We start from the raw sequence: 13,255 nt of genomic DNA on the forward strand, positions 1-13,255 counted from the left end.
AAATCCTACGTCTATCAGCCCTTTATCAGACAAAATAAACCAACTTCAATATTTAAGGTCGATAAGAGTGCAATGCACATTATATTTATTAGCAAAATTTTATAAATTATTAATTTTATAGTTTTAAGCCCGGATCACGAGTTATGATATTTGTTTAGTATAATATTTTTATTTAAGTAAATAAATGCAGATTGTGAAATGTGACATCAGTTTTTTTTTTTCTACATAATAAAATCATACTACTTTGTAGTTATTGTATATGAAATTTTTTGTTTTTATACTGGCAATGATTGTAAATTGACAAAAAATATAAGACCAAAGGCACACGAAATAAAAGACATATATAGCCACGATTATAATTTGTTTATTTACACATCAACATCTTACCATATACATAATTAAAAGACTATACAACAACATTAACATATAATTGAATAGTTTCAGTGAACATTCCTATAAATAAAAATATATGCTCAAATAAGATTCTTTGTGACTACACAGCTTTTTTTTTAATAATGGAAGTACATAATATTATAGCAATTCTATTTGTAAACAAATAATTGTATTGTCTTGTATAAGTATATTATTTATGTTGTTTTTAATATTACATTGATACCTTCAGATTTTTGTAAGTTATAGTCTATAATAAAATAATGAATTGATAACGTGTGAGTACAGTTAAGTATACCTATGTGTATTATAAATAAGCAACAATATGTAAATTATAGTGATATAATAAATTCTTTAAAATATTACTTTATAATAATTTCACTATAAAACATTTAGTTACCCAAATTATAACAAAAACAATTTAATAAATATCATTAAATAGTTGTTTTCGCTGCAAAAGCGTTTAAATGTACTCAAAATAATAATATAGGAACAATGTAAAGCGCGTACCATAGAAATCTAAATAACAAGACACATAGAAGTGCTATAATGTCATAATTCGTATGAAAACCGCTGTCGCCAAAATCAACACATTTAAACCGATAGCTAAACAGTACACACAAGTAAACTATGCCTTTTATTGGACAGCTTGATTTTAGTGAAAACTAACTTAAATATTAAATTAAGCTTTTTAATATGTATCCTAACGCACGAATTTACGGTTTATTTTAGAATAACATCCCTAAGTATATGAGACGTTTTGTTTATTTTTGCTCCAATAAGGTTGAAATTTGTGTTAAACGTGATAAAAAGAATGCTCGACTGTGTCATTCATTGTTATTTCGATTACTATGGTGACACTCGTAATACTTGTAAATATTCTATAATTTTAAGGAAAAACGGCATTATTTCTAAAAAAAAATATTTACCGATGAAATATTATTCCTTTATTAGTATAATTACAACTTGTGGAAGAATTTCCGCAATGGGAAATGCTGAAACACACCATGTTTACACACATACGTCTCCAGAGCAACTGAACTGTGACGAACACACTGGTGGCACAGCTGGTGATGTGAAAGTCACCTGAGTGGCGACAAGGTCACGCGCGCTTACGACTTCTAGTGTCTTGTTATTTAGATTTCTATGGCGCGTACATATTGTATACAAGTATGCACTGTTACATTAACACATATAACTTATGAAAAAATATGATACAGTTTGACAAAAAAAAACTTAACCCCAGGAGGTTGAAGAAGTAGAAGGAGGACTGAAGAATAGTAGGTTAGGTTTTAGTATTGTATTATATAAGGTATCTGTGGCATTGCAACATTGGTGGACAAATTTTTATTTATGTTTCTAATATTTTTGCCAAACCATACCATAGTCCTAAGTCCATACGTGAGGGAGATGGCACACTAGAAAAAGCTAAAAAAAATCTATAATCTATTCCTCAATCACGCTATGTACCAATACAATCACATCGGTAAAGGTGGTTGGTGTTATAAAGGCGGTTTCCTAAAATGCCCCTAAAACCCGTCCTATACACATTACATTAATATAATAGGAAAAGCTATTCACAAAATGTTAAACAACTTTTTTGTGAAAACTGTATATATAAAAATGTGCGATGAGATTTCTCTTTGTGCGAACTTTTCTTGAGTATATTTTTATATTCTAATAATCTGATGGACAACTCATACACTACTACAAATAGCAAAAGCTGAACGACTTCATAGACATTGTGTATGTAATATCAAACATGAAAACGTGTTTTTGATGTTGTTAGAAAAAAATCAGTAATCTCTCTTGCTTGACGTAGGTAGGTACCTAATATGTAGTATAAAATATCTGTTAGCACAAAGCTTTTCGCCTCTATACACAAAAATCTATCAATAAATCAATATCAATTAATCTGTAAGAAACATGGCCATTCCATTTTAATTGCTCTAGTAATTTATGAACAGTTATCCTACACACCGCATCGAAAAACAACAGAAGCTGCTTCATAGACCTTCTGTTTGAAATAGTTTAAAATCACGGATCTCTCCTAGCGAGTTCGTCGTCGCATATAATAGGTTTACGGTCGTCGCTTCTACTGCCGCGGCCGAGACGTCCAACTCGACGCGCGAGGGTGCTAGTCTTGTCAACCGCGCCCCAACCCGCGTGCGAGTTACTATTGGACCGGGAGAGGAGACCTGCTACACCTTCTCCGAGCTTGCTGTGGTGGATGCCGTACAGGAAGTAGAGTAATAGGCCTGGAAGGTGAAGAACTGTTTGTAAATTTGCCAGAAGAGTGATAGCTTTTCGAAGGCGGTATCGATTGCAATCATACTTATAGTTTTTACGCGATTTATAATTTTCTATCATATCTTTAGTTTATTTCCGTTTTGTTATAAATAAATAAGTAACTATAAAATATGTAGTATGCAAATTCTATGAGGATACTAATGAAAATCTTACCAAAAGTCATCCAAATAGCAAATCTAGCCCAAGTGAGAGCATTAAGGTTGATCATTAGCTCGATATTCAACATAACGCTTGCGGCCGGCAACAGCGGTACATAGGGAACTCGGAACGGCAGACACATCGGACTCTGCTGGTGTGCCCAGATAATAAATAGACCTGGAATAAAAAAAAGTTATTGATACATTTTTAAGTGGTAAACGATCACTTAAAAACTTAGCTTAAGGTGATGAATTAATTTTTCTAACATTTACGGCCCTTTTCAAACCTTCGTAATTTTTATATTATTAAAGTTGTCGTGATGAAAATTCTTGACAAGAAAGTTCAATAGTAACACAATACGTCTACCGTTTTAGAAACATGATTCCATGATATTTTCTCGATAGAAAAAAAATACAAAGTTATCATTGTTATTTTTTTTTAATCTCTGGCATCTTCAAAATAACAAACGTAAAGTTACGACTTTTTGGATATTAACTATAAAATATACAACCTATACGTCTACCGATTTAGAATTTTGAAATATGCGATGGTTTTGAAATAAACAAGAAATACTTGAAATTAGCGCGCGACCAGCCAATATAGCGAGAGCCGCCCTGTACCTTCCTACCCCGATCGCTGCACGAGTCATTCCCGCTACGGCCGTCACACGGGGAACTTGTGTCGCTCGCGCAATCGTAAAAAAGGGTGACAACACGATAAGACAAAATGAGACAAATGGGGACAATAAAGAAAATAAGAAGAAGAAACATAAAGGTTGGAGGAAAAAGAATGCTTACAATTGGAACAAATTAATGAAGTAAGTTGGTTTTATTTTAAATTTGATGATAATTGTATTATAGACGATGTTTGATATGTACCCCTGTTTTAAGTACATAACGAATGTGTAAGATTTTTTCATTTATAGCATAAATAATCTGTTCAGAAATCCGGAATCCAGAAGGAAAATAAACCCACTGATTGTTCACAATGTGAATCCACTCCTTCGTAAGTACCTTTATTCAGTCAAAAATGTATGTTATCAAAGCTCTACTGGTTTTATCGCATGATTCCATTTTTAGCAAAAAGCAACAAAGTGCAAAGAAATAAAAAATCATGGTGAACTTAGTGGAAGTATGGCGGACATAATATGGAACAGGAGCTCATTGGAGTAGTATTATATTTAAAAAAAATACGAAATAATTTCAAGAATTACATTTCTTAGAAGGTGGTAGATAAGTATGTTGTATAAAGAATTTGATGTTGATATTTATTTCATTTATACTTACTACACCTGTGCGGGAAATTGCTTAGTAATGAAACAGGTTTATATTCATATTTACATAGTAATGTGAGTTTTCATTTCGAAAAATTTTGTGTAAGTATATTAAATTGAGTTCCTGGGTGATCTGGAAACACAATTGGGCCCGGAAGATGGCGCTGCAGTCACTCCTCCTAATGACATGAACCGATTTGGATGAATATTTGTGTGCACATTTCATTTTTGTGGGATGATTGGTTGATTCGCTTTCACATTAGCTAATATTATGTATTTTTGTTGTTAGAAAGTAAACTTAATTTAATGTTTATAATACATTATTATTGGTATAAATAAGCCAGTGTTCGTCTCACATTGCTGTACCTGCCTATCTACCCTACCAGGGCCTAACTTTGTTCTGGCTATTTTATTTTGATTATTTGTAATGAATAATTACAATTATAATAGAGTGCAAAAAATAAATACATGCGTCAATATATTTTGTGTTTTTTTTAAACAATTTTTTTATTTAAAAAAATATCAACCGACCGCGGCTTTGCCCGCGTGGAATTAGATTATATCGTGAATCCTGTCTTATCCCACAGAAGTGTTCAGTTCGGATAAAAAGTATCCTATGTGTAAATCCAGGCAATTAGCTATATTTTATCAAAATTGGTAATGTAGTCTTGACGTGATTAAGTAACAACTAACAAAAAAATATACAAATTAACATCCAAAGTTTCGCATCAGTTTTACTGTATTAGTGATATCTTCCACTCTTGACTTTGACTGAGAAGAATTAGGGTTTATAACTTCTTTCAGAAATATTACCTTTCATTTCTGGGCATGATGTAATATCTACGTCAGCATCAAATTCTATCTAAATCCATTTCAGTACCATTTCATTTTTTCAGAGTAACAATATTTTTTGTTATTTTAAAGATTATTTATAACCTGTATTATTTTGTAATAAAGTAAACATTACGAAATAATAATAATTATTAATAATGTCTAAGTAGTTGTTAAAAAGAAGATTATTTGTTTATAAGCAAGAAAATAAAACCAATAAATCAACAATTAAATATATGTATAAGAATATTATAACTGTATGACGACTCCATACATGTTTGTCCCGAGTCGGCCAGCGGCAGCGCGGCGAGTTTGCAAGAATGACTTCGCGCACACCCGCGTTCGCAATAGCGAGCTATTAGACTCCGCCCGCCAAGCAGTAGATTTTTTTTTGTGTATCGTCTTAAAAACGTCGTCAACAACTCAAATATTTTATTAAACTACACTGAATTATCTAGTTAAATCTTGTAGGTATGTAATGTTCACTGTTAGTTTATATACCTTCTCAGTGAAATTTCCCAGATTTCAGGGTGTCTGAAACATTATATTACCTACCATTTCCTTCTCAAATTTGTATAATCAATATTGTAGGTATACGTGACAAATTGACGGTTTTTGTTCGTGACCACACAAAACATACAGATGTATTGTTTGAAAGGACAAAAGCACGTGAGTAATTCTAGATACCTATATAATAATATGACCATTAATTTCGCCTTATTTGTATTTCACACTATGTACGTACATTGATTGTCAAGACAAATATACTTACATCCAACGATCACTAAGCTAAGCACGATATCTGGTACAATCATCCAAACGATAGTAGGTTTAGTCAATAGGTTGTGGGCGCTGAGAGCTGCAGCAGCTAACGCAAACACATAGACGCAACTGGTGACCGCACTGCCAGGCGCTCTACCTCCAACGAGGGGCTCTAACCATGCGTATTGTGGCCGTAAACGACCAACAGTCAAAGCTTCGAACATCTGCAATATATTAATGGCACATTTATGTTTGACTTTTCAACAGAAATACATGAAATATTCTACCTAAAAGTCTACATATTTATTAACTATGATCATTTAATGTAGCAAATTTTCAACTACTACTTTTGTTTTAGGTATACCTCCGATGAAGATGATCCTGCATCCGTTCCTGGCGTTCCTGTTGCTGAACTATCTTCCCGGTCTCCAGGTGACTCTAATTGTGGTATTCCAAAGTCCTTATCCTCAGCAGGAGGAGCTGGCCGATAGCGTAGAATAATAACGGCTGCACTCACAATAGTATATGCCAACAATGTACCAATAGACATAAACTCAACCAGCTTTTCTAGATCGAACAATAAAGCAATAAGTGCTGACGAAAATCCCGATATAATGAGATTGGAAATCGGTATTTGCGATTTGTTACTAATATCACTGAGAAATCCGAATAACAAGCCATCAGCCGACATCGCATATAAACAGCGAGGGAGGGAGAATAGAGAACCTAACAGAGTTGTAGTCATTCCGCACACTGCTCCAACAGCGACTGCATACTTAGCCCAATCTGCGTGAACGGCACCCAAAGCTGCTGGTAATGCGGCTTCGGGATTAATTGTATTATACGGGACCATCAATGTTAAAGAAATAGCAACGAGGATGTATCCTATTCCAACAACAGCCATCGATAAAATTGTTGCAGTTGGAATAGATCGAGAAGGGTCCTTTGCCTCTTCGCTGGAAGCCGATATACTATCAAATCCAACAAACGCATAGAAACATGTAGCAGCTCCTGTTAAAACTCCACTCAAACCGTAAGGCATGAAACCACCGTGCTTTGACGACCAATTGCTAATATCAGCATAGTAAAATCCAAGGAATATTACGAGAGATATGACCAGCAGATTAAGAATTGTTAGACCGTTGTTGATGTAGGCTGAAGTTTTTACTCCAACTGCGAGAATAAGTGACGCTATAATACAAATGAGAAAGGCTAAAACATCGGGATATCTACTCAAGAGAGTTTCATGAAGTTCGCCAGTAACTGATATAGTAGCATTGCTAATCGCTCCGTCTAACATAGCATCGAGATAACCTGACCACGCTCTAGCTACTGATGCAGCACCTGAAAAGATAGATGCATTGCTTAGTGATATTCTATAATGTGATTTATTATAATAGAAAATAATTGTACCTAAATACACATATAAACAACTTACCAATCATGTATTCAAGTACAATGTTCCAACCAATTATAAAAGCCCAGAATTCACCAATGCTCACATACGTATAGGCATACGCGCTACCAGCTCTGGGTATTCTTGTGCCAAATTCAGCGTAACATAAAGCAGCAAGAGTCGATGTTATTCCTGCTAATAGAAAACTCAATGCTGTGGCTGGACCAGCCATATGACGAGCGACTGTGCCCGTTAAAACGTATATACCAGCACCGACCATATGTCCTATACCTGTAACAATTTTTTAGGAGTAACTAGGTTGTATGTACTGGTTAATAAATTGCTTTTCATACATAGTTTTATTTCATTTTATGATAATGATAAGAAAGTCAACTAGGTACTAAAACAACTTTGAAATTACATATTTTTATGAAGAAAAACAATGTAGAGCTAGAGCTAGCAGTAGCGAGCAGTATTTATCTATTTGTTCTGCATAAAAATGTATAAATCCATATCAATAAAATGAATCGCCAACTGTATTGCTATGTGTAAAACTGAGGAACGGCTCGACCAATTCGGCAATACTTTTTACAGGGCAATGAGGCAGGACAACATCTGCTGGAGCAGTTAGTAATAAAATAAATAAATTGTCTACTATTCCTTAACTTACACAAGCAGGTGAGAAAATGAAAAAAAAATTACTTACCTAACAGGGTAATATCAAATGTCGTGAGACATCGATTCAATGGTGTATCCAGGGAATCCCCATAAATAGGTTTGCGTCTATTCATCTTGTGGCAAAATCCTGAGAGGACATGCCCCAGGATTTTATGCCTTGCCCCAGGCATTTTGGTTGCAAGAATCGAAATATCCTTTTAACACTTATAGCTTAACAAACTATTCAGAACTTCACACTTATTTAGAAACTCCACAGTTATGACTATGCTTGTATTGGGGAAATAGATATTTCCATTACCTAGATTTCCTATGACCAGCTGACGTTATTTGTAATGCTTCCAAGGAATGAGATAAGGGAGAAGCCGGCGCGCGCAATGGATCGATATGAACGCAACTTTATTAGAAAAGTACGTGGGCATATTGCATTCTTGAAATACTTTTGGGACTTTCAATGCTTGATTAAATTTGCTCTCCAATACGAGCAACAGAAGTTATGTTAAATTTATTAATTGGTAAGAAGAGTAGGTCGTATATAAATATGGTTGCTCGCCGGTAGTACCTAACATGTGATAATTGAAATGCTGTATGTCTTAGATTCGATTCCGTCAGCTTGAATTTAATAATCTTCTTATATATAAAAATGAATCGCAAAATGTGTTGGTAAGCGCATAACTCGAGAACGGCTGAACCGATTTCGATAATTCTTTTTTTATTATATTCCTTGAAGTACGAGGATGGTTTTTATGTAGAGAAAACGTAAATATTGTACCACGGGCGAAGCCGGGGCGGACCGCTAGTTAATTATATTTATGGCAAAGCGATAATATTCACCTGAAAGGAAAATATCACAAATAAACTTGGTTATAGGTATCAGCAAACCATTAGTTGGTTTTCCTTGAATGAGACATTTTACAAGACTAATTAGTACCTACCCACCTTGTACACTTACCGTTATTTTACTGCCAAAGTATCTTCGATAAATAGTTATAGTAACTAGTAGTAGTTATGAAAAAGACGTTGACTAGTACCTTATACTAGGTTTCTGTTAAACATTAATCGTCAAGACTCAAGATAGAATGATACGAGCTTTAACAAGCTTATTATTCTGTGGTAAAAAAAAAATAGAGTTGCAATTAAAACGAGGTCTTTTGCTAAGAGTATGCAGTAAGTATAGGCTGTTGCTATAAGCTATTCTGTTATTGGAATCATGGACATATTATTATGACCATCAGAATCGTTTATGTTGTTATCAGATAGGATTAGTATATTTAATAATTTAGTGTTGGGCTTTAAATAATTATAATATGGCTTCAAAAATCAATCAGCGTAGGTAACAACGAAAAATACTTATCCCACGCACCTCTAGCTCTGTAGGTACCTAGTTATTTGAGTCTTGATAATTTATATTCGGTAGGTACGTATTTACGTACCAGGTGACGTAGAGAAATACCATTATCTTACTAAGCATAGAGCCTTCGTAGGCGTACAGTGTACATAATACATACTATATAATGATTGATAAGTGGGTTTATAAGTGCTTGGAGCTCATAAAATGTAGCCAAATAGTACCTACGAACATCCACGCGCGACCAATGAACAAAGGCAATCAATTTGTCACAGTAGTGTACTTAGGTACAATTTTAAAATAATGAAAGCTAAATTGTATAAAGACGAAGGACGGTCTAAAACCATGGCGTACTACATCCAACGACTTTGTTCTACTGTAGCTACAAAATCTATTTATTCAGGTCATAATAATTTCAAGAGCAATAGAAAACGAGAAAAAGATTTTGAAAATAATGAATAGAATCCACATCATTATTTTACCTACCTACTTTAACTTCTACAAAATTTTAAGCCCATGGACGTAGTTAAAAATATAATACCTAGATCAAGATTTTTTGCATTTTCAAATACATATATTACTAGGTATATACCCCGTGGTGGCGTGAGACGTGTTCCGCTCACGCCGCCCCATGAGGTTAGAGCTGGTTGGCTCACAATTTGTTTTGGCCCGGCGACGGGCAGCCGCTGACGGGGTCACGGAAGAATTCTACCATACCCGTGGCCCCGTCGTTGATGCGGCTTGACGGAACACAGTGGGGTTTTGGTCGGTAGGAATCCGACATAACCCACGGCCCCTTCCCCGGAGGCCGTGGGTATCTATGCAAGATTTCCCCACTTAAAAAAAAAAAAAAAAAAAAAAGGTATATACCCCGTGTTAAATTTAATTTCCGCTGAAATGAAGTGAAAATACGTTCAAGCAGCTAGGTACTTCAATGTACCTGTTGCTACTTAATGACAGATCGTTATTTGTTGACCTACAACCGCTGAACTAATTTTATGAGCAAGCGAAATGGGTGTGTCAACGAGGCACGTGTAAATATTGCTATACCTTGTATAATAGTTAAGCACATGTCATATTATGTAGTTAAGTATTCGGTATAATGGGTATGGTAATTAGATAACATAACTTTACGAGAAGTGAAAAACAAGAGAATTAAACCTACGTGGCAGCATTTATGGAAATCACATGATGGGTCAACCCGCATAAATAATGAAAAAGGCAAAGGTTGACATTTTAGAATAAAAGGGATAGGATGAAGAGCATTATTTTAGTAGTAGTAGTAGTAGTAGTAGTTCGAATTTGTTATTAACAGTAGAGTATTCTACAAGAATCAATTTTTATATCCATACTTAATATTATAAATGCGAAAGTAACTCTGTCTGTCTGTCTGTTACTCAATCACGCCTGAACTACTGAACCAATTTGCATGAAATTTGTTATGGAGATATTCTGATACCCGAGAAAGTACTTACATAGGCTACTTTTTATTGCGAAATATGTACCACGGGCGAAGCCGGGGCGGACCGCTAGTAAGAAATAAAATCCTAAAAAAAACAACAACAATCATGACAACAACCGTCATAATATAATTATTTAAGGGGGCTGTGAGGGGACTACGAAGTGCACCCTGCGGTATTGAAAAAAGTAGGAACTTTCTTTTATCTATAAGTAGTTATATTATGTAGTTTAATTTAAAGCCATTTATCGAAATCTACTTAAGACCCTGTAATGCCGGGTCCAGACTGGTGAAACGTAACATGCAATGTAACATGCAATGAAAGAATTCACCGTCCACATTGCTGCAATGTATCATGAAAGGTAACACACTTTGTAACAATTTCTCATAGTTTGGACGTCTTGCGCGCGCGAATTGTGCATTACACGCGCATGCTACGAGCATTACAAGCCGCGCGCGGAGCGATCCGAAATTTGTCGGTTTTTCGACGAACACAAAGGGGCAAGGAACACGACTACGGGAGGTTCGTAGTGAATGCGCGTTATGAGAGCGCTATGCGTCCACACCAGCAGCGAACATGCAATGAAAGGCAGAATGTTACATTGCATGTTACGTTTCACCAGTCTGGACCCGGCATTATATTTAAAACGGCTGGACCTGTTTTACGAGAGAACGAACAAGGCGCAATAAATCATTTTACGCTTAGAAGTTAGAGTATATTTTATACTTACTACTCACTACAGCTGTATATATATAATCTAAGATTTTACGTATGAATATTGTTTGAAGTGAACTTATTAACGTAAGTAATCATAAAATTTAAATTATGCACAATTTTAATAAGATTACATCTAGTTTTAATATGATTACATCTAGTTAAAAAGACATATAAACAAGAATAACGAGGAAAATAATAAAACAATTAATCTATGTCAAACACTTTATTGCGACCCTACAAATTCAATTGAACTATTTAAATTTCGACAAAACATATTTTGTTCTCATTTAAGTACATAAAATAAACATTCTTAAGCGCTAACGAATCTATTGGTTTTCTCTTTTCATGGATCTATAACCATGTGTCTGCGAACTATTTGCTATAATAAGAGAACTAGGGATTGGCGCCAACCCGCCTATACTGTGCCAAGTGGCTGCACAAAGTCTGCAGACTACTGCACTTATTAACACAGACAGAAAACAATATATCTACTTATTTACACAACAGAAATATCAGAGCCACGTAACGTATTTATTACTCGAGTCATATAATTCTGCACCCAGTACCCACAATAGACTTGAAATAAGCCCGCGCACATTTCATAGACTAGAAAGTCAGACACCGTACACAAGTACATGATATTGAATGGGCTTGGCTGATGAAGATATATGTTTTTGCCTTCTGGCAGTGTGAACGTAGCACACGTTCTATGGCTAATGGCAAAAGTAGGACACGCAGAAATGCTCAAGCCGTGATTTATGGCAGGGCTACTTTTTGTTCACATAATTACTTGTACAATATACCAAATAACATTAACCCACAGCGCGAGAAATGTTCTATTACCGAGACGGGTCTTTTCACCTTTTCTCTATAAAATACAGTTTAACAATGTTAATAATTGTGCTCTTATAATGTAATAAATAATTCGATAACTTGTACAACAGACTACAAGCCGGTATAGGAAAAAATATGGGTCTGGAACCACCAGGTAACCTATCTAGAACGATAGAAGAGCATAAAATAATAAGATTCAGCACTATGCCGTCACTTGTACCTAAGCTGTCCAACTGAGTGCAGATGAGAATTCGAAAGTACAGGTAGACTCGGTAAATTTTGGTCATATATTTTTGTATGACACAGATGCCGTACATGGTCAAATTATCAAATTTACCCCGGTAACACTCGGAAATTAGATAAAAATTTTGACTTGGTGGACCACCATTTTTGTACGGCACTGAGCGTTTTCTTATTATTTTTAATGGATCTATCGGTGGTTAAGAATGCCGTACAAAAATATATGACCAAAATTTACCGAGTCTACCTGTACTTTCGAATTCTCATCTGCACTCAGTTGGACAGCTTACAAGTGACGGCATAGTGCTGAATCTTATTATTTTATGCTCTTCTATCGTTCTAGATAGGTCACCTGGTGGTTCAAATGACCCATATTTTTTCACATACCGGCTTGTAGTCTACAAATTCTCCTTCCGCATAAAAGTCAAGATAATTAATGTTTATTTTAGATTTTGTACGTTTGTGATGTCCCTGTATTTTACGTATGTTACAATCATAGATAATTTTATCATAAATTCACAATTCAAATCTTTACATATTTCTGTATGGTATGATCATTCAGTAATAATTGTTACAGTACGTATAAATTAATTTAATATTAATTTATCATATCAAATATTATTAGTCCTAATCAATATGTGCATTATATTTTAACCTTCTCTCTATAAAACATAGTTCCACCTATTAACATAATATAGGTTTTTGGCAATAAATATAAAAATAAAGGGGCAACATTTGATAATAATATTAAATTCGCTAAACACTTATTGCCATTTTAATTACATAACTATAAAATCTATATACATACATTACACATTTGCAATCACGTTATATTATAATAATAATAATTATTATACAAAACAACAGGAATAATTATTATT

At 34.5% G+C, this 13,255-nt stretch overlaps 1 protein-coding gene and 2 long non-coding RNA genes across 3 annotated transcripts in view; 1 reads left to right on the forward strand and 2 right to left on the reverse strand.

Annotated features, from left to right (window-relative positions):
• Window positions 1-13,255, reverse strand: part of LOC149903248 (uncharacterized) — a 309,864-nt gene that overhangs the window by 272,496 nt on the left and 24,113 nt on the right. The window lies entirely within an intron of this gene.
• Window positions 1,895-8,102, reverse strand: LOC149903266 (cationic amino acid transporter 4). Its single transcript, XM_090108559.1, has 6 exons — window positions 7,807-8,102; window positions 7,143-7,391; window positions 6,069-7,048; window positions 5,715-5,928; window positions 2,854-3,015; window positions 1,895-2,648 (listed from the first exon to the last, which is right to left on the reverse strand). The coding sequence occupies exons 1-6, from the start codon at window positions 7,946-7,948 to the stop codon at window positions 2,428-2,430; spliced, it is 1,968 nt and encodes a 655-aa protein (XP_089964685.1). The 5' UTR covers window positions 7,949-8,102; the 3' UTR covers window positions 1,895-2,427.
• Window positions 3,079-4,592, forward strand: LOC149903267 (uncharacterized). Its single transcript, XR_016457387.1, has 2 exons — window positions 3,079-3,843; window positions 3,918-4,592. It is a non-coding gene; the product is annotated as an uncharacterized LOC149903267 (long non-coding RNA).

The sequence above is a fragment of the Colias eurytheme genome, chromosome 13 (assembly GCF_061535395.1).
Source record: "Colias eurytheme isolate Ceu_HAF_F1 chromosome 13, ilColEury1 Martin Lab GWU primary, whole genome shotgun sequence".
NCBI classification, from domain to species: Eukaryota; Metazoa; Arthropoda; class Insecta; order Lepidoptera; family Pieridae; genus Colias; species Colias eurytheme.

Coding starts and splice junctions, on each gene's coding strand:
- LOC149903266 (XM_090108559.1), bottom strand. CDS start 7,948: ATGCCTGGGGCAAGGCATAAAATCCTGGGGCATGTCCTCTCAGGATTT. Junction 7,049..7,142: donor TGTACTTGAATACATGATTG/GTAAGTTGTTTA, acceptor CTATCTTTTCAG/GTGCTGCATCAGTAGCTAGA. Junction 2,649..2,853: donor TGCTATTTGGATGACTTTTG/GTAAGATTTTCA, acceptor TTCACCTTCCAG/GCCTATTACTCTACTTCCTG.